Source organism: Rutidosis leptorrhynchoides, chromosome 10 (assembly GCF_046630445.1).
Source record: "Rutidosis leptorrhynchoides isolate AG116_Rl617_1_P2 chromosome 10, CSIRO_AGI_Rlap_v1, whole genome shotgun sequence".
Lineage (NCBI taxonomy): Eukaryota > Viridiplantae > Streptophyta > Magnoliopsida > Asterales > Asteraceae > Rutidosis > Rutidosis leptorrhynchoides.
In genome coordinates, this window is record NC_092342.1 from 92,686,025 (window position 1) to 92,709,168 (window position 23,144).

General features: G+C 33.2%; 2 protein-coding genes across 2 annotated transcripts; one reads left to right on the forward strand and one right to left on the reverse strand.

The window, feature by feature from the left end:
* The first annotated feature begins 15,575 nt into the window (after positions 1 to 15,575).
* Positions 15,576 to 16,916, forward strand: LOC139873447 (putative pentatricopeptide repeat-containing protein At1g74400). The gene has a single exon (XM_071861373.1). It carries the CDS (start codon positions 15,699 to 15,701, stop codon positions 16,728 to 16,730), a length of 1,032 nt encoding a protein of 343 aa, XP_071717474.1. The 5' UTR covers positions 15,576 to 15,698; the 3' UTR covers positions 16,731 to 16,916.
* A 1,343-nt stretch (positions 16,917 to 18,259) lies between these two features.
* LOC139873512 (ribulose-phosphate 3-epimerase, chloroplastic-like) lies at positions 18,260 to 22,127 on the reverse strand. The gene is made up of 10 exons (XM_071861440.1): positions 21,841 to 22,127; positions 21,397 to 21,508; positions 20,766 to 20,906; positions 20,562 to 20,675; positions 19,760 to 19,838; positions 19,524 to 19,633; positions 19,376 to 19,432; positions 18,763 to 18,832; positions 18,592 to 18,683; positions 18,260 to 18,499 (listed from the first exon to the last, which is right to left on the reverse strand). The coding sequence occupies exons 1-9, from the start codon at positions 21,951 to 21,953 to the stop codon at positions 18,634 to 18,636; spliced, it is 846 nt and encodes a 281-aa protein (XP_071717541.1). The 5' UTR covers positions 21,954 to 22,127; the 3' UTR covers positions 18,260 to 18,499; positions 18,592 to 18,633.
* Between the last annotated feature and the right edge of the window lie 1,017 nt (positions 22,128 to 23,144).

The window sequence follows — 23,144 nt, forward strand, 5'->3', positions numbered from 1 at the left end:
GGAGTATGGGTTGCTACTCTTCTTAACACTAGTTTTAAAACCAGTCAGCTTGGGAGCCAGGGTTATACCTTGAACTCCACATTCATTTTTCAAGTCAGCAGATAAAAGATTTTTAATTATGTTAGAATTTTCTGCTGTATGGTCTAGAAACGCACCAGGTTCCATAGCCACATCCTTTGCAGGAGCAGCAGTTGAGACTGGTGCAATTCCCCCTGTGGTTTGCTTAGAGCCAGCTTTTGCACGTTTGGATTTGCCTGTTACCAAGAAATAGTTAAGCAACGGATTCCAATACTAGAAGTGGGTAGTCAGTATATAAGACTAGGGCTGTTCTTTGTGATCAGAGAGCACTAGATTCTAATACAACTACTGCGTTACCAGTATGTGAGACGGTGGCTGTACTAGTTGAGGTAGCTGGCTTCTTCCTCTTGACAGCTGGCTTTCACTGAAGACCCTCCCCCTCAGCTGGTGCAACACCAGAGGCAGTCAATGGGGCAGCTCCACCCTGAGCAGCTAGATACTCAAGCATTGCTGGTGTCAACGCAGCATATAGAGCAGTAGGTGTGACAACCCGGAAATTTTCAATCAAATTTAAACTTTATCTTTATATTATTCTGACACGATAAGCAAAGTTTGTTAAGTTAAATCTCAAGAATTTTAAATTGTGTTCATACATTCGTTATAACCTCGACCAAATTCCGACGATTCACGAACCGTTATATATAAATAAATATGTATATATATATATATATATTATAACTTGAGAATATTAATAAAGTATTAAACGTATAATACTTTACATGATCGTATTTGTTTCAATATGTTTATCAATTGAATTAGAAGATAATGTCAAATTGTTGATTTATCAGATACATTATGATATGATTACGGGTCTATGTTATGAGGTCCACTGTGATTTAAGAAATCTATTCTTTTTGACAACATTCGGAAAATGGTAAAGTGATTTATAAGTAAGAACGTGAAGTGTAAATAACTTAGATGTTAGGATATCGACAAGTTAAGTAACTCGACATTTTTCATTAAGATGATTTCATACGTTTATTTAACCTTTGAACTTTATCCCATGCTTCACCAACAAACTGTAATTTAAAAACTTGAAACCTATTATGAATATATATGATTCTACTTTTTTAAAACATTTTATGATATAACGATTTCCATTATTTTAACCTTTAAACAAAATGATTCTTAAAAATATATTTGGTTTTGGAAAACAAAAATTATTATATTTATTTGATTTAGTTTCAAACGTACAAAAACGTTTTCAGTTTAAAAAGAACTTTATTATTAAAACGTATATAACTTTTATAAATATCTAGAACCACTTTTGACAACTCATTACTTAACCAGTATGATAAAGATAACGATATTTATATTTTATTTTATTAAATATATATAACGATTTAAATTAATACTATATATATTTATACGCGTATTATACGTACATAGTTTTATACTTTTACTATACTTAAACTTTACCTTTACTTTATTTTTACTTTACTTTAACTTTAATAATTCACTTTAATAATTCATACTTTAATAATTCACTTTAATAATTCATACTTTAATAATTCACTTTAATAATTCATACTTTAATAATTCACTTTAATAATTCATACTTTAATAATTCACTTTAATAATTCATACTTTAATAATTCACTTTAATAATTCAAAAATCTATTATAAATAGAATTCAATAGGTTTCATTATTTCATAGAAACTTGAAAATATTTTTCTCTAAACTCTCTCAATCGATTTACATATATATATTTACTCCGTATTATTTCAAGATATTATTAGTATACATAAAATATTACGTCAGAGTGCTGTCTGAGTGATTTTGAAATTGTTTTTCGAGTGGGATTGGATTAAGGAAATTATGGGTTATAGCTATGGAGGTGATTGGTATGGTTCATGGGTATGCTCGTGAGGTCAATATAGTGTTTATCATCTCCGTTGCGTCTACGTACCTTTCCTGCAATATTGAATCTCAATATTGATACGTGAGTACTCATAATTTAACTTTTACATACTAATAGTGTATCCCTGACTAGTGCTCGAGTATATAGGATTATGCATGTTTGTACTTTTGATATTGCCTTTAGTTAGGTTATGTTGAATCCTGAATTAGTTATATATGCGACTGAGATAAGGTATAAGATATGCATGTCGTTGAAAAGCTAGCGAAAAATTAAGAACTTTTCATTTAGATATCGAATGATTTCGATGAACGGATTTGAAGTTATAGTCCATCGAATTTTTGTATTATTATTAAAAATGATTATTATTATCGTCGTTATTATCGTCGTTCTAGTTTTATCTTATTATTATTATTATTATCTTTATCAATAAAGGGATTTATCATTAAAAATTGTTCTTTTTTTTATTATTACTTTCGTTATTATCGTTAAAGTTATAATTAGCATTATTATTATTATCCAATTATTATTATTATTATTATTATTATTATTATTATTATTATTATTATTATTGGTATTATTATTATTATTATTATCATTATTAATATATATATCATTATTTAAAAATGGTTATTGTTATTGTTATTATTATTATTACTATATTATCATTAAGATAATTATTAGTATTATCGTTAATAATGTTATAGTAACTATCATTATTAATATTAGTGTAATTAAAACAAATATTTGTAACACCTAATTATTTTGATTACTATTATTATCATTATTACGAACACGATATAAAAGACGATTAAAAGCTATTAAACGAAACGATTAGGAAATAATGGGTAAGAGTATCATGATGAAATTAAAATATTATAAGATATTGATTTAGATAAAATTATCGTTCTTATTATTTTTATCATTACTATTATTATTAAAATTATCGTTAGTATTAAAACTATCATTTTAATAAAAATTATCATTTTAATAGAAATGTCATTGTTACTATAAAATATCATTATTATTATTATTTTAAATAGAATTATTATTTTAAAGATAATATTAAAAATTATCGTAAATATTAAAGTTATCATAATTAGAATTATCGTTTTATCATAATGTCATCTTAGTAATTATAAATATTGATATTTTTATAATAATAATTATTATTACAAAATAATACAACTTTTACTTACTATCATTATAGATATTATTTTATCAAATAAATATTTGATACAAACATATTTTACTACGTGTAATAACTTACTTTAATAATACGTATCATATTATCTTTATAATATTAAATGAACCCTATAAATTTTATTACTTAATATATATAAAAGTATATTTTATTATATAAATATAATATAAAATTTTATTTATTAATAAATAAATTATATTATTTACTCTAATAAATCTTTTAAAAATATTTAAAAATATAAAACGACGATATTTAAACTATATATTAATCATGTATAAATTTTTGGAAATTATTTTGAGTCAAATTTACTTTTGTTGACTTTTGCATATTAGTCTCGAGCATTAGGATTGTGGTACACTATGACTTGACCTAATTTGTTAGACAAATATTGACCAACACATAAATATATATAATTAATTTAGGTTCGTGAATCCGAGGCCAACCTTGCACTTGTTCAATGACGTTATATGTATTTTTACTACAAAATACAGTATGGTGAGTTTCATTTGCCTTTTTACCCTTTATATTTTTGGTACTGAGAATACATGCGCTTTTATAAATGTTTGACGAAATAGACACAAGTAATTGAAACTACATTCTATGGTTGAATTATCGAAATCGAATATGCCCCTTTTTATTAAAGTCTGTTTATCTAAGAATTAGGGAACGGACACCCTAATTGACGCGAATCCTAAAGATAGATCTATTGGGCCTAACAAACCCCATCCAAAGTACCGGATGCTTTAGTACTTCGAAATTATATCATGTCCGAAGGAGGATCCCGGAATGATAGGGGATATTCTTATATGTATCTAGTTAATGTCGGTTACCAGGTGTTCACCATATGAATGATTATTTTTTGTCTCTATGCATGGGACGTATATTTATGAGAACTGGAAATGAAATTCTTGTGGTCTATTAAAATGATGGAAATAAATGATTATGATAAACTAATGAACTCACCAACCTTTTGGTTGACACTTTAAAGCATGTTTATTCTCAGGTGTTAAAGAAATCTTCCGCTGTGCATTTGCTCATTTTAAAGATATTACTTGGAGTCTTTCATAGCATATTTCGAAGAACGTTGCATTCGAGTCATTGAGTTCATCAAAGATTATTATTAAATCAATTTATAGTTGGATAGTGGATATTATGAAATGGTATGCATGCCTCTCAATTTTTGATGTAAAGAAAGATTGTCTTTTAAAAACGAATGCAATGTTTGTAAAATGTATCATATAGAGGTCAAATACCTCGCAATGTAATCAACTATTGTGAATCGTTTATAATGTATATGAACGGGTCCTTTCAGTAGGCTTATCCTTTGGCATCCCCCCTTGTTTAAGAGGCAGGTTATATGATTTGTTAGCAATCTGCTGGTAAGCTTTACCTAGCTCATTTTCAAAAACAAGGCTCAAAGACCTTGGAAAGGGGATTGGATGTGTTCGTTTGGGTGCAAGCACCATTTCCCTTAACCTTAAGTATATTTCACTGGCATAATCTATGTTGCGGTTGAACAGCAGCCCGTGACCCATCTTCAATTCATAATCTGAGCATTGATCAAAACTGCCAGATTTGTGACTGATACACTGAGTCAGGAACCCAAAGAAATAATACCATAGTGGTGGCATGTGTTTCCTGAGTAGAGTATGAGATACTGGTTGAGAGTAGCCAATGATTTCCAGTACCTCCCTTCGAAACTCATCACTTGTAGGTGAATCTACAAATGGACCATTGGGTAATTGAAGAGCTCGTCTGATGGTGTCAACAGTAATGGAACAGGGTAAGCTGTTAGTCACCATGCCATGAATACATGGAACATTCTGTTCGGTGGTGGACATGGTGGCAGTATACCAGAATCTGGCCAAACAGGCTGGATATAATCGTGAAGGTACACCGGTAATGGCTCTTGCCAGAGGGGATTGACGGATATAAGTAATCAGCTCTTCATAGCCAGAATTGGCTTTCGATTTGGGAACAGAAAGGGCATGAGCAGCATTGCCTCTTGAAAGGCGAATCGTAGAGTGTTCAGGTGCGTTTGCAGCCCTAATAAGATTGGGGTGCATGTTGAATAATGGCCCTTGTTCAATTTGTTCCTCGATAGCCGGTGGTGGTTGCTGATCCGATTGTGGTTTCACCGATGCTTGATGTTGCTCCGATTGTTGTTCCAGTTGCTGGGTCTCAGCAGGTGGTGATTGATGTTGTTCTTGTTCTGCCATTGATGATTGTAGAAAGTGAAGATATGAAGATTTGGGGATTTTTAGAGAGAGGAGTGTGAATTTGAAAACTGAATAACCAAATGTTATTATGGAAGATAAAACACACTTTTAACCGTTGTGATTGGGTGAAAAAGGCAGGAGAGAGAAAGTGACAACTGCTATTAGCAGGCGCGTGGGTAGATGTGACAGACTGGCACACTCGAGGGGATACAGACTGATGATTTGACGTATATACGGCTTGAATACTTATACCTTCCATTCAACATTAAATGCAACAGGTTTTAAATAATTTTCTTATTTAAAAAGAATTGAAAACCACAAAATAAGTGTTGTATTAAATACAAGATACTTTGTTACATTTAATATTGTTATGAATTTAATTTAAATCATTGGAAGTAAATGAGTTTCAGTTTTAAGGAATCATTTAATTTTGTGAGCTATTTATTATTTCAATTAAAAAAAAACTTTGAGTAATCAAAATATAAAAGACCTTGTTGTGCTGAGTGTTTTACATGTAGGCAGTAAGATAACAAAAATTGCTTACTGGTTTACCCTTCATGTTGTAGAGCCAGCACACCAACAAAAATTGTCTTTTATTTAAAGTTCAAGCATACCCAGCTCAGAGATGAGATAGTTAAAACGTTTCTCATCTAAGGGCTTTGTGAATAGATCTGCTAACTGCTGGTCTATTAAAATAAAATGTAGCTCCACGTCTCCTTTCTGAACATGATCCCTTATGAAATGATATCGAACGTCAATGTGCTTTGTTCTTGAATGCATTACAGGATTGTTGGTGATAGCTATTGCACTTGTGTTGTCACAGAAGATTGGAGTCTTTGTAACATGAACACCATAGTCTTTCAGCTGGCTTTGGATCCATAGTACTTGAGCAGTACAACTACCAGCAGAAATGTATTCTGCTTCAGCAGTAGATGTGGACACAGTATTCTGCTTTTTGCTCGTCCAGCTGACTAGCCTACCACCCAGTAACTGGAAACCACCAGTAGTACTTTTCCTGTCTATTTTACACCCTGCAAAATCAGCATCTGAATACCCAATTAGCTCAAAATACTGGTCTTTGGGATACCAAAGACCACGTTTAGCAGTAGCTTTCAGATACCTAAATATCCTTTTGACTGCTAGCAAGTGCGACTCTTTAGGATCAGCTTGATATCTGGCACACAGACATGTGGAAAACATAATATCTGGTCTGCTGGCTGTGAGATAAAGTAGGGATCCAATCATACCTCTATACTCAGTGATATTGACTGGTTCACCATTGGGATCAGCATCTATTTTAATAGATGCTGCCATTGGAGTCCCTATATCTTTTAAACAGGTCAGACCAAATTTCTTTAGCATATCTTTGATATATTTATCCTAACTTATAAAAATTCCATCATCAAGTTGTTTAATTTGCAATCCCAAAAAGTATTGCAAGTCTCTTTGTAAGCTCATTTCATATGTCTTTGACATAAGTTTTGAAAAATCTTGACAATGTTTCTCATTTTTAGATCCATAAATAATATCATCCACATATATCTATACCAGCAAGAGATCACCATCTGTCTCTTTTGAGAACAGAGTGGTGTCAATTGTTCCAACTTTAAAGCCTATACCAGTGAGATACACATGAAGTGTCTCATACCATGCTCTTGGAGCCTGTTTGAGGCCATAAAGAGCTTTGTCTAACTTGTAGACATGGTCTGGATATTTACTGCTTACAAAACCAGGAGGCTGTTTGATATAAACTTCTTCTTGCAGCTTCCCATTTAGAAATGCAGATTTAACATCCATCTGGAATACCCTAAAGTTCATCTTAGCAGCATACGCCAAGAACAATCTGATAGCTTCCATCCTAGCCACTGGAGCATAAGTCTCTCCATAATCTAATCCTTCTTCCTGTTTGAAACCTTGAGCTACCAATCTAGCTTTGTTTCTGATCACAATCCCATCTTCATCCATCTTGTTTTTGAAAACTCACTTGGTACCAATGATTTTCTTAGTTTCATCATCAGGTTTAGGTACCAATGTCCAAACCTTATTCCTATCAAACTGGGAGATCTCTTCTTGCATAGCTCCTGCCCAGCTTGGATCTTTAATAGCTTCATCAGGACATGTAGGTTCAATGGTAGACACAAAGTTTACATGCATACAAAAATTGATGGTTGCATGTCGTCTGGTTTTAACACCACTAGCCAGATATCCAATAACTTGCTCGATAGGATGCTCTTTTGTCCATCTAGTGTTATGAACAGGTGAGCTTGTCGTGGAACACACAGCATCTTGATCATCAGCTGGTTCGGAAGTATGAACAGCAGTTGGAGACAGCTGTTCATTATTAGTGTAACCAGTATCAGCTTGTGATCCTTCAGAACCAGTAGACCTATGCTCAAGTTGTAAGACTTCAGTAGAGCCAGTAGGTCCACCTGGTTTAGACACAGATGGAACAGAGTGTTCCATCTCATCATCAAAGAACCCAGCAACATGAATAGGCGAGGGTTGTGCTACTGGTTCTTCATCATCTAGAGCTGGCTGAGTAGGCTCTTCAAACAGTAGCACTTCATCTTCATGATCAGAAGAAGAAGAAGGAGCAGTTTCATCAAATGTAACATTAGTGGATTCTTCAAAACAACCCCTTCTCTTGTTGAAAACCCTGTATGCCTTTGACATGTTGGAATATCCTAAGAATATACCTTCATCAGCCTTGGCATCAAATTTGCCCAGCTGATCCCTATTATTGAGAATGTAACAGGGACTGCCAAATACATGAAGAAATGAAATTGAGGGTCTTCTACCTTTGAGAACTTCATAAGCAGTTTTCTGATGTCTTTTCACTATAAGAGATCTATTCTGGGTAAAACAAGCAGTATTCACAGCTTCTGCCCAATATGAATTTTTCAACCCAGACTCAGCTAACATAGATCTTGCTGCTTCAATGAGAGTTCTGTTTCTTCTTTCTGCAACACCATTTTGCTGAGGTGTTCTCACAGCAGAAAAGTTTTGTGAAATACCTTTGTCAGCACAAAATTCTTCTAAAGTTGCATTTCTGAATTATGTACCATGATCACTTCTTAGCTGTTTCACCAGCTGCCCATTCAAAAGCTCCATTCGTTTGATAAAATTGATAATTTTATTAGCAGCTTCACTCTTTTGCTTCAAAAAGAATACCCAGGTGTATCTGGAATATTCATCAACAATAACCAGTGTATACTTCTTCCCACTACAGCTGGCCATATTAACAGGACCAAAAAGATCCATATGAAGTAAATGAAATGGTTTCTCAATAGATGAGATTTGCTTTGATTTGAATGAGGCATGGTGATGTTTTCCTTTTTCACAACCAGGACACAGTCTGTCCTTTACATAAGACATGGTGGGTAGCCCGGACACCAAACTTCTACTGGATAATTTGTGAATATCTTTGAAGTTGAGATGTGAGAGTCTCTTGTGCCATAATCATTTCAGGTTGTCTGCTGCCTTCGAATAGAAACAAGTATCAGTTGTTGTGACAGCTGTGTTCATGTCAATTTGATACATGTTTTCATGACGTTTTGCAGTCAGCAGTGGCTTCCCTGTCTTATCAAAAATAGTGCCAATTTTCTTTCTGAATTGGACTATATTGTTCTTGCTTGTCAGTTGGCTTATGCTGAGTAAATTATGTTTAAGCCCAACCACATATGCAACATTTGAGAATGTGACATTTCCATTAGTCAAAGTACCAAAACCCTTTGTGTAACTCAATGAATTATCTCCATACGAAACAACTGGACCATCTTTTTCTTGATATTCCATTAGTAGGGACTTACATCCGGTCATATGTCTCGAACATCCACTATCGAGATACCAGATTTGCTTGTTTTGAATGCCCTTATACATCAATTCAGTTTTCCATTGAGGAGAATCTCTTTTCTGATCAGCTTCCCTCATATCAGCCAAAAACTTGCTACCACTATCATCCTCATCAGACTCCTTGACCTCCTTGGCCATTAAACACAGCTTCTTTTCTTGAGCATAACCAGCACCATCATCATTAGTATCACTATCAGAGGAAGACGATGAGCTGGTTTCATCCCAATCATGATGCTCAGCAACTAGAACCTTTTCTGGCTTCTTACCCTTCTTATCAGTCTTAGCACTTTCCTTCATCTGAGCTTTCATAGCTTTGTACTTGTTTTTGTACTTATCAGCTTTAGAGAAAGAGTTAGCATGTGAAGTTGGAGGTTTCCTGGACATGCACTCAGCTGCAAAGTGTCCAACCTTCCCACAATTATAACACTCAGATTTAGGACCTTTGACTGATTTGCTGCTAAACCTAGCACTTGGTTTCTTACTCCCTTTGTATGACTTGCTGGTTCTATTACGATTGAACCTTTTGAACTGCCTAGCCAGCAAGGCCATACCTTCAGCAAACCCTTCTACATCACTTTCATCATCACTGCTTTCTTCAGACCCAGTACCACTATCCACATCACTCTCAGCTGTCTCTTCTTCTGCCAGCAGCTTTTGAACCAGTAAAGCCTTTTGAGCTTTCTTTTTAGCATTAGCAATAAGAGCAGTATCATCAGTTTTAGATGATTTTGAAGTGGTGGGGGGCAGACCTAAAGTTTTTTTTCAAGTTAAGTTCAAATTTAGCTTCTGCCTTCTCATGGTTCCATAAGGAGCTATAGAGAGAAGACAAGTTAAAGTTTTTTAAGGTCTGAGTGGTTCTTAATGGATCAGTTACAGGTTTCCATTTAGCAGGCAGTGAGTCAATGAATTTGTTTACTTGTTCAAATTCTGTATACGTGACATTCAAGGTATTCAGGTCAGCAATTAGGGAGTTAAACCTAATGAAGGTTTGCTTAAGGGTTTCATTCTTGTAGGCAAAGAACATTTCATATTCTCTTTTCAAAGCTATCATTCTGTTATGTCTTACCTCACCCATACCCTCATAGGTAACATCTAAATAGTCCAACATAAGCTTAGCATTTTCTTTTCCCTTAATCAGTTTGAACAATGTGTTAGGTAAAGTTATAGCTAACAAGGTTCTGATCTTAGGGTCAAGTCCAATACGACATTTATCCTCAGCATCCCATCTAGAAGGAGTAAGAATAACCTCTCTGCCAGGAACAGCAGGAGTGTCAGCAGTCGCTGGTACACTGCCAATAGTCTCAGTAGAAATGAATGGACCATTTGTGGCAATATCAGGCATGAGTGGGTCAATAGACTCAAGGTGAAGCATGAATCTTGCTTTCCAAGTTTCATACTCTTCTTCATCAAATTTGGGTGGTCTATTGGATGAGCCATTTTCAAGATAAGTTGAATTGGAATAAGCAGCCATGGGAGAATTCAGATCCAAGATATTAATTATCAAGACTGAAGCTCTGATACCAGTTGTTGGTCCCTTAATAACAACAGGAGTATTGTAGAGGGGGGTGAATACAATTACTTTTCAATTAACTAAACAGTTAAACTCGATTATGTATTCAAGCATGCAAATTAGATAGAGTCACAGGTAATTTTCAACGGTTATTCTTTATTGATTGAATCACAAAGAATTACAACTATCCTTAGAGGAATGATAGTTGGTTGATACAGAATACCTAGATTATAGCTAAGAGGTAAACTAAAAGCTAATACACGTTTAGGACTCTAAATAATGAAACCCACACCACCAGTTGATACAACAGTGAATACAACAATATATAGTAGTCCTATTGTCCGTGTAATTAATCTATTGTCCACTAGTACATTGGATGCCTTGTACTTGTGGGGACTACTGTGTCAGAAGGCGTGCTCTCCTTCTTTCCTCTTAGGTAGCTATTTGCAGGAACACACCAATTCGGTTTGGCACTACCATTTGATTTAAACAAATGGAATATTGTGTTCCCTAGGTATGAATAAAGTATAACACATGTCTGCACATGCGTTCCACTTCTGCATTCCCACGTGGTCTTGTAAGGTCACTTGTCAGCCGCCGACTCCTGTCCTTTTCTGTTCAACTTTATCTTCGACTTCTGTTGAATAGTGCATTGATGTAGACCACTATGGGAAACTACCATGCTTGTAATGGAGCATGGTTGTCTTGTGTTGTATGCTGCTATCCAGATCTACTGGTTCTTCATATGCTGAGTCACTTGATATTCTTAATTAGCTGAGTACTCATCCTGTGCTGATTCGAAGAATACATTCTACCTTGTGCTGGTAGAACAGCCAGCATACTACACACTCGACACAGCTATATTAGCTGACTGTACATAAACAATATAAACAAACTTGTGCTGGCTGCACATAACATTTTAGTGCAAATAAATTACAATTTTGTCATAATTAAATCCTTAATTATTTTGGGGACTCAACAAATATCCCCTATCATTCCGGGAAATCCATCGGACATGATAAAAAATGAATTCGAAGTACTAAAGCATCCAGTACTTTGGATGGGGTTCGTTAGGCTCAATAGATCTATCTTTAGGATTCGCGTCAATTAGTAAATCGGTTTACTAATTCTTAGGCTACCAAGCAAAAGGGGCATATTCGGCTTCGATCATTCACCCATATAATGTAATTTCAATTACTTGTGTCTATTTCGTAAAACATTTATAAAACTGCATGTATTCTCATCCCAAAAATATTAGATTTTAAAAGTGGGACTATAACTCACTTTCACAGATTTTTACTTCGTCGAGAAGTAAGACTTGGCCACTGGTCGATTCACGAACCTATAACAAATATGTACATATATATCAAAGTATGTTCAAAATATATTTACAACATTTTTATTACGTTTTAATGATTTGAGTTTATTAAGTCAGCTGTCCTAGTTAGTAACCTACAACTAGTTGTCCACAGTTAGATGTACAGAAATAAATCTATATATATTATCTTGAATCAATCCACGACCCAGTGTATACACGTCTCAGGCTAGATCACAACTCAAAGTATATATATTTTTGAAATCAACCTCAACCCTGTATAGCTAACTCAAACATTACTGCATATAGAGTGTCTATGGTTATTCCAAATAATATATATACATGGGTCGATATGATATGTCAAAACATTTGTATACGTGTCTATGGTATCCCAATATTACATAATATATTAGAATATATGTATTATACAATATAAGTTAGCTAGGATATGATTAATATAGATTTATTACCAATTTTCACGTAGCTACAACAAGCAAAATTATCCAATCTTGTTTTACCCATAACTTCTTCGTTTTAAATCCGTTTTGAGTGATTCAAGTTGCTATGGTTTCATATTGAACTTAAGTTTATGAATCTAAACAGAAAAAGTATAAGTTTATAGTCTAAAATACAGGTTACAATTCAATATTATAAGAGGTAGTCATTTCAGTCGAAAGAACGACGTCTTGATGACCACTTTGAAAAACATACTTTCACTTTGAGTTTGACCATGATTTTTGGATATAGTTTCATGTTCATAAGAAAAATCATTTTCCCAGAAGAACAATTTTTAAATCAAAGTTTATCATAGTTTTTAATTAACTAACCCAAAACAGCCTGCGGTGTTACTACGACGGCGTATATTCGGTTTTACGGTGTTTTTCGTGTTTTCAGGTTTTAAATCATTAAGTTAGCATATCATATAGATATAGAACATGTTTCTAGTTGATTTTAAAAGTCAAGTTAGAAGGATTAACTTTTGTTTGCGAACAAGTTTAGAATTAACTAAACTATGTTCTAGTGATTACAAGTTTAAACCTTCGAATAAGATAGTTTTATATATATGATTCGAATGATGTTATGAACATCATTACTACCTCAAGTTTTGTGGATAAACCTACTGGAAATGAGAAAAATAGATCTAGCTTCAAAGGATCCTTGGATGGCTTGAAAGTTCTTGAAGCAAAATCATGACACGAAAATAAGTTCAAGTAAGATTTTCACTCAAAATAAGATTGTTATAGTTATAGAAATTGAATCAAAGTTTGAGTATGAGTATTACCTTGAATTAGAAAGATATCTTACTGTAAATAAGAAAGATTTCTTGAGATTGGTGATCACTTGAAATGGATTTGCAAGATTGAAAGTAAGCTAGCAAACTTGGAAGTGTTGTTGGTGTGTTCTTGAGTAGTTGTTTTGTAACTTGGTTTATGTATGGATTTATGAACTAGATTGAGCTAGATTTTGATGAAGATGATGAAGAACACTTAGAACAATGGAAGAACACTTGAGAGAGTTTAGTTTGATGCATAAAAATTGAAAAATGAAAGTGTTTATGGTGATGATTGAAAAAGTGATGTAGGTACTCCATATAAGGTCACATTAGTTTGTAATTTTGTGTAATCATTCATGCTAGTTGCCAAATAATAGTTCTCACATGGTTAGGTGACTCACATGGGCTGCTAAGAGCTGATCATTAGAGTATATATACCAATAGTACATACATTTAGAAGCTGGGTATTATACGAGTACGAATACGGGTGCATACGAGTAGAATTGTTGATGAAAATGAACGAGGATGTAATTGTAAGCATTTTTGTTAAGTAGAAGTATTTTGATAAGTGTCTTGAAGTCTTTCAAAAGTGTATGAGTACATATTAAAACACTACATGTATATACATTTTAACTGAGTCGTTAAGTCATCGTTAGTCGTTACATGTAAGTGTTGTTTTGAAACCTTTAAGTTAACGATCTTGTTAAATGTTGTTAACCCATTGTTTATTATATCTAATGAGATGTTAAATTATTACATTATCATGATATTATGATGTATTAATATATCTTAATATGATATATATACATTTAAATGTCGTTACAACGATAATCGTTACATATATGTCTCGTTTCGAAATCCTTAAGTTAGTAGTCTTGTTTTTACATATGTAGTTCATTGTTAATACACTTAATGATATGTTTACTTATCATTTATCATGTTTAAATATAGTGTATCAATATCTTAATATGATTCATATGTATTTAATAAGACGTTGTTAAAACGATAATCGTTATATATATCGTTTTCGAGTTTCTTAATTCAATAGTCTCATTTTTATGTATATAACTCATTGTTAAAATACCTAATGAGATACTTACTTATCATAATATGATGTTAACTATATATATGTCATCATATAGTTTTTACAAGTTTTAACGTTCGTGAATCGCTGGTCAACTTGGGTGGTCAATTGTCTATATGAAACCTATTTCAATTAATCAAGTCTTAACAAGTTTGATTGATTAACATGTTGAAAACACTTAATCATGTAAATATCAATTTCATTTAACATATATAAACATAGAAAAGTTCGGGTCACTACATCTTAAGTATCAATGGTATAGTGAGATGTCTAGTTTGGGTTATGGGTCTCCCATCATGTATTGTATATTGAGGTTTATTAATAAAATTATTGCCTTTAAAAAAAAAAAAATAAAAAAAAATAAGTTGGCATTTTGGTTCATTTGGCTTGGTTTGAGTTGTTTGCGTTTAAGTTAGATTGATTTATGTTGGTTTTACTCTCTTTGAGCCTTTGTTGGATTTTGTTTTTTTTTTTTTTTTTGCTTGTATTGGTGTGAGGCGTTTTCATTTATAGATGAAGATTCTTTAATTTTAATAATAATTGTTATTTTAGTAAAAAAAAAAAAAAAAAGTCAATTAAGTGTGTAGTTAACTAATTAACATAAATATTCACCACCACTTACATTTGTCAAAAACTTTGTTCAATTTTAATTATAGCAAATTATGATTCATCGATCAGAATAATTGTTCGTTCTTGTAACCGAATTTTGTTATAATATTTTTTAATTTCAATTTCATGTTAGAAAATATTTTTATATTTTATTGAATATGCAATGTTTTGAAATTGTTATAACTTGGATTTTAAAGAAAACGATGTTGTACCGTTATTTGGATTCTTACAATGCTTAGCGTATCAAACAATTTCTTATCTGGTTGAACAGTTATATGATATAATTACTATATATAAAACGAAGATTTATCAGTAAATTAAATCTAGATTATATGAGTTATTACTTATTACTAACTTATGAGAATGAGAATGAGATGAGATTATTAACTTCTTCACCCCTAATCCAAATCCACAATCTTTTTACCAAATTTCAATTGACAAATACTCAATTCCGTACCCATGTCACAACTAAAACTAAACTAAGACCAAATGAATTACTTAAACACCATCTAAACACAAACTCAACACAAAAAGCCTTACTTCTATTTCGAAATTTGTTAAGAAAAAACACTTGTTCCATTGACAGCTTCTCCTTATTATACATCATCAAATCCTGCACTCGAAAATCGTCACCGCACGAATGTTTACCGTTCCATACCCTTGTCGTAAAACTCGGTTACATACCCAACATTTTCATGCAAACATCATTGGTGGGTTACTACTCTTCTGTGGGTAACCTTGCTGATGCACACCGAGTGTTCGATGAAATGCCTACAAAGAATGTGGTTTCGTGGACTGTGTTGATTTCAGCTTATGTTGATAACCAGAAACCAAACGTTGCTATTAAATTGTTTAGGGTGATGCATATGAGCAATGTGGACCCGGATCAAGTTACCCTTACGGTTGTGCTGTCTGCGTGTGCGGATCTTGGTGCGTTGGACGTCGGAAAGTGGATTCATAAGCTTATTCGAACAAACAAAAAATTGAATAAAGATTTGTCATTGTACAATGCATTGTTAAACATGTATACAAAATGTGGAGACATTGAAACAGCAAAGGTCCTGTTTGATAACATTAGGGATAAAGATGTCACAACTTGGACTTCAATGATTACTGGATACGCTATACATGGTCGAGCCAAAGAAGCACTTGCGCTTTTTAAACAAATGACGGATACCAAAATCGTCCCTAATGATGTTACATTTATCGGGGTGTTGATGGCGTGTAGTCATGTATGTAACGTGGACGATGGAAAACATTATTTCAAGAAAATGGTACATTTTTACGGGATAAAGCCTCGAATGTCCCATTATGGTTGCATGGTGGATCTTTTATGTCGAGCGGGGTGTTTACAAGAAGCTAAAGATTTCATTTTGGAAATGCCTGTGAAGGCTAACGCGGTTTTATGGAGAACGTTGCTTGGTGCTTGTAGTATTCGTGGTGAGATTGATCTTGCTGAAGAAGCTCGTGGGCGATTAATGGAGTTTGAGGAAAATTTAGCGGGCGATGATGTTATTATGGGGAATATTTATGCTTCGAAAGGAATATGGGATAAGAAAGAGATAACAAGAGGCCGGATTAATGAAAGGAGAGTTCCGGGTTGTAGTTGGATTGAGGTTGGAAGTGAGATTAATGAGTTTGTTGCTGCAGATTGTGATCACCCATTTGCTTGTATGATTTATGAGGTTATCGAGAACTTGATGGGGAATATGAGAGATTATGTCTGAAGTTGTGATCTTTTTGAAGTCATCTTAAGTTCAAAACATAAAGAAATATATGCAATGCCTTAAATGTTAACCAAAATGAAGGTATTGGTATAAATACAGTTGCAGCAAATTATATATTTAAAATGATTTTATGGATAAAAAAGTCTTAAAGTCATAGGAGGGAGGGTTACCAATCTCTGAGGTTTACCTAATATGGGGAGCTAGTGATCGTTTAGGGTTCCTCGTTACAAAAAAAAAAAAAAAAAAAAAAAAAAAAAGTGATGAAGAAGTTAGATTCTGAAAATATGTTGTTATACTTCTCTACTTGTATAATATATATATATATATATATATATATATATATATATATATATATATATATATATATATATATATATATATATATATATATATATATTCCAATGCATGTACAGAAACATATGAATTAACTAAATTAAGCAAATTCTGGATATAAGTGTTTGTTTGTTGACTTTCTTATGGCAATTTGTGTTTATTATACTCGATTACTCAGTAGTAATAGTTGAAAGTATCGTTCAAACAAGCACTGCAATATTTGACAGTTTGTATTTTACAAAATATTAAATATTATAGGATTTAGGCTCCTAAATAGTTATATAGTTATATATATATATATATATATATATATATATATATATATATATATATATATATATATATATATATATATATATATATATATTCTAATGTAAGCTATATACTCAAAAAAATACTATTTTAGGTTATGTACTTTGGAAAAGTGTGCTAATGTAAACAAAAGGTGATCTGCTAAACCGGTCATCTTCATGTTCAACAGCAAAATCCGGCAGAAGCTATGGTGGTCCATGGCGGCTTATGGTGGTGCAAATCGGAAACACCTCAAAACTTGACCAAAACTCATCAAAATTTGTAGTTAGCTGCAGTAGATCATTCTAAACATAAACCCATTGATGGATTTCACAAACACATAACCAAATATGAGAAATCGGTCGATTTTAGTAATGCTTTTCGGAAGAAAAAAAATGCACATAACTCAATTTTGTTGATGTTTTGGATCCAAAATCTTCACAAAGTTTGTTTATCGCTGCTAAAGGTAGTGTTTCAATTAATTTTGAGGATAAATTTTATCAAATTTCACTTTAAAAATTGTGTCATCGTGTTATTCTTAACAACAGGTTAACAAGTTTTATTGGTTGATATTAACACATTCTCTTAAAGTATATAGCCTACAATAATATTTTTTTGGCTATATGACCTACATTAGAACAAAAAAAAGTATATGACCATTTGGTAGCTTAACCACTCTTTGACATAATATCATTAGAGTATAATTGGACACTAATGAGTTATTTGGCATAAGTGTGAATAAGACATAATGATCTCTCTTTTTTTCTTTTAAATTCCATGAATAAGACTACTGAACTATTTAGAGAAGCCTATACTTTCTTTGTTCTATAAGCATCAAACAATATATCATGGACGTTCAAACATATTCAAAACAAACACCAATTACTTATAATGAAGTCTCAATATGCAGGTTGACAATTTACTGATATTTCTTCATATTCCAAAATGTTTGTGCTAACATATTCTAAGATACACTGAACAAAACTTATTTACGCTTCTATACGAGTGCAAGGTTACACACCTTTCGTCACTTACCATACCAATAGACCGACCTTATTTGTACATCTTTCAACAACAGTAGATGATTAATGTTACAACAGTGTAATACGAAGAAAAAAAATACGCCATCAAATTTCTCCTGTTGTCTGCAGATTCAAAATTTGTAATCATTAGAATAACGTACAAGCTTCATTAAGAAACAAAAGGAGTTCAAAGTTCCAATTTTTAAGTTTCTTACATAGATGACGTGTGCTGACATCACTTTTGTACTCTGAAAGTTCTATGCGGGAACAGCAACCGGTCTTGTGCTAGCTTTGATTCCCTTTATTGCTGTTTTACGCACATAGAAAAAAGGGTAAGAGCATAAAAGAGGATGCTTTGTAATCTTATTTTTTAGAATTTTAGTTACCTTCGGCATAATCTTTAGCTCCAAAAACAGCAGAACCAGCAACCAAAGCATTTGCCCCAGCTTCGATAACCTGCCAGCAGCAAATATAACGAATTATCTAAGTTTCTATTGATAAGTTATGTTGAAGGTGGCAAGATGGACGGGTTGTGGGATTTGGGTGATGGCTCAAGACGGTTTGGGCTGACGGTGGGTCACCTTTTAGTATGGCCCGACAGCTGGTTGGGTTGATTGGTTTGACCCCAAAAAAAGAATGTGTTAAATGTAACTAACTGAATAATGATTCGATAATTTAAATCATTTAAAGAAAAATGTTGTATTAGGTAGTATGCATTAAAAATACGATTTCTCTGAATTCAACTTGTTTAATGACTCAATCCCTTTAACTATTTAACCATTTGACACATTCGTTAGTTAATTTCATTTGATTTGACCTAATCAACCCATTTAAAATAAGACAAAATCCAAGTCAACCCATTCATAGATAAACGGGTCGCAATCACCACCCGTAGTTCCTGATAATGAATATTAGGTTAATGAAATGTTTACGAGGCTTCATTATCACGGTTAACATGTTACTATTTAAACATGTCATGTGATCATCAATGGGATATACCTTGTATGCATTAGCAGGAGTAACTCCACCATCTACTTCGATCCATGGGTTCACGCCCTGTTAAGCGGTATAAAAGTAAAGTACCATTACGTTACTATTCGACAAATTTAAAGTCTTTGAATATAAAACAAAATATAGTAACAAATACCTTCTCCACACACATTCTCCTCAAGTCGGAAATCTTCTTTACTTGGCTCTCAATGAAACTTTGACCACCAAATCCGGGATTTACAGACATAATCAACACCAGATCGACCACTATTAAAAGTAAAAAAACAAAATATACACTACCCGTCATACGAAATCTATGATGTTTGAATGTTAAAAGTATATCCAAGATATAAACTAAAGGGTCGAAATAAATAGAAGAAAGCTACAACTTACCATCTAGGACATATTCAATTGTGGATAAAGGTGTTGCAGGGTTTAGCACTACTCCAGCTTTGGCTCCAAGACTTTTGATCTGAATGAAAAAAGGGATATTAAGAGACTAACAACTGACTTCAAATTTGTTTTGTATGGGTATCTCCAGAACATAAGCATCGATTTTATAATGATAGTGGCAATTTCAGCCCATTTACTAATGAAATAATTGATCTCTTGTGTCAAATGGGTAATCTAAAAACAAAATAGTAAGAAAGCTGGTTTATTCAAGAAATTATGATTTTAAGTTTTATAATACCATTCCCCGCTGTAATCTTTGTACCCTTCGATAAAATTGGGCAAGAAAGTGAACAAGGGCCTACCGAACTTGACACGAACCTTACTAAATACCCTTTTTGACCTATTATCCAGCCCTGTTTACAACCCTCTACTTTAGAGCAATAATCTGAAGTATAGAGAGGGGGGTGAATTTCTCTTCCTGTGGGTGGAGAATTCCTTTTCTCGACTCGTGGTTAGAGAAACGACTTCTCTTCTATTCTAGGGTAGAGGAAGGATTGTCTACATCTTACCTCCCCTCACAGACGCGGTATTGAGTATTGTTGTTGTTGTAATCTGAAGTACACTTTGTTATAATTTTTTTCAAGATACAAACAATATTTACATCTTAGAACAATATTTACATCTTTTTTCCAGGTGATCCCCTTTAAAAAAAATAAAATCTTTTCCAGAATGATCAATAACGTTGCATAAGGAAAAAGCATATCCAAAACAATGAACAGATATTAAACACAGATACTCATACTTGATTGACGGTACGGTGTAAATGGATAGTGGAAGATTGTTCACAATGGACACTGACTATGTCTGCTCCAGCTTTTATAAAGTCTGGCACTCGTTGCTCGGGTTCTACAATCATCTGTAATACACCAATATCTCATTAGAAAATGAATTACATTTCACATATTGATTTTTTTTTTTTTTTTTTGAAACATTAGACGAAAAATACCAGATGAACGTCCAATGGGAGGTCTGTGACAGGCCTCAATGCATCCACAACAAGAGGTCCGATCGTAATATTGGGAACAAAACGACCATCCATTACATCAACGTGAATCCAATCACACCCTGCCAACTCAACAGCTTTGACCTATACAAACAAATTTGAACAATTATGTGTTGTTTGTTTTTAAAATGTTTTTTGTCTTAAAATCTCCGGACCATGTCTGTAAAGAAGATGTGGCCTAAAGGTATGTATGCTAAATAGTAAAAACTGTTTGTTTTTGTCTGCAAATAACTTAATCATGTATGCAACTTAGAAGCATATTTTTAAGTCTGCGAGTTTGCAGACATAATAAGACATTATTTTATCTTATGTCTTCAGAATAACAAGCAGTGGGCGCAGATATAAGACATAATAAGATTTCCAGACAAACAACCCCTTAGTGATCCTATGAATCGAATACAATACAAAAACGTTGATCACAAAATCACAATGCTTCAAGTGTCACCGGGCGATGGGTTTGAAACTATATCCAGTGTATTCAAAATAAAATAGAATAACATCTACAATAACTTTTCAGTCACAAAATAAACTTATTTCTTTGATAACAAGATGAATCGACAAAGGTTCGACATACCTGCTCTCCCAACTTCGCGAAGTTTGCAGACAGAATCGATGGAGAAACAATGATATCACTCTTAGAAAATTTATCAACCCGAGACGCCTTCACAACAGTTCTAGTTGCTCTCCTAATTTCACAAAAACAAAAACTCATAAAACTATACACAAGGCAGATAAGATTCCTAATTGCATTGATTTACAGGGCTGAATAGTTATAAAGAGCTTGTCAACTTGCTATCTACTAATTACATACACAATCATAAAGTTAACTTGATCGAAAATCGAGAATTTATTACAATAGTCTCAAAGTATCATATTCATACCTATATAATAAAGGTTAGATATTGTTAAACATACTATTGAACAAGATGAAAAAGGGGATATACTAATTCAAACAAACCAACTAAATCTCCAACAAGTTTGCTTTAATCAAACGAAATACATAAGGAATTATTATTACCTTGTGTAAGAAACTGGAGTAGGTTGAACTACACAAGGTTTTAAAGCCTTGCCAAACCCATTAATCTGTGATTGAACAAGGGTTGATGAACTAAAAGAGGTAGCAGTAGTCATTGTTATGGGTGGGTATTTCAGTGAAACCTTTTATCAAACAGTTGGTGGGTATAATATCAAAAAAGGTTGGATCTTTTGAGTATCGGCACAAAAATTGTTTAGATTCTGAGAGGGATTATTGCAGGTAGGGGTGGATTGAATGATAATTGATGGATTGACATGTGTAGGATAGAAAATTGGGATTTTGCTTATCTGTAATGGTTGGTTTCAAATGAGATGTGTGGGACCAACACACCACCCTTGGCCCTTGCGCCCTTTGTTTTGGTGAGGAAATTCAAAAGCATAAGGCATATGCAACCGTATTTTGATAGGAAGGAAACACAGGCAAAAAATAAATCCCCCCCCCCCCCCCCACCCCCCCCCACCCCCCAAAAAAAAAAAAAAAAAAAATATAGCCTCGTGATAATCGAACGTTCGAACCGGAGACAAATCAAATTTACGAAAAATATAGCATCACAAAGATTTCCAAGGAGGAGATAAAACACAATTACATAACTAAACCAAAAAAGTAAAAGAAAGAAAGAAAAAAAACTATAGTGTTTGAACCTAATGACCTACTCAAATGAACAAATACTCAATCAAACTCGCTGAATTCGACCCGGAATTCAATTGATCAAGCTTCTAACGAAACATGAACTTACAGGATCAAATGAATCAAAACTATTCTCTAAGAATGGATTTGATCGACACATGTAGTTGTTTATTCGTATTCGGATGCTGGAATATAAATGGAAGACTTTTAAGTGCGACTCCCGTCTCACACCTTCGTGTGAGTGACAAGTCTGACACAATAATAAACCGATTTAACTCTATCGTGCGGCACTGTCTGTCATACGTGCGAAAGTCTTTGACTTTCGAGTGAATGAGCACTCAGTTTAACTTTCGATCTAAGTTTGATGATCTCGTTACTTAAACAATCAACGATTATATATTAAACATGCAAGTAACATATCATTCAAAACAAAACGAATCCAAAAGTCCATTTACAATAATGTCGAATACCAAATGACTGAAATAAATGTTACAGACGCAATTATGAACTAGGGATTTACATTATGCACTAACAGATACATAGATCGCATATAATTGATGAACGAAATTATTTTATCTTTTTTTCTTTGTTGAAATAACATGAATATATATACAACCGTGAAAAGAAGCTAGACCGTGCATCATGAACAACTACAACGA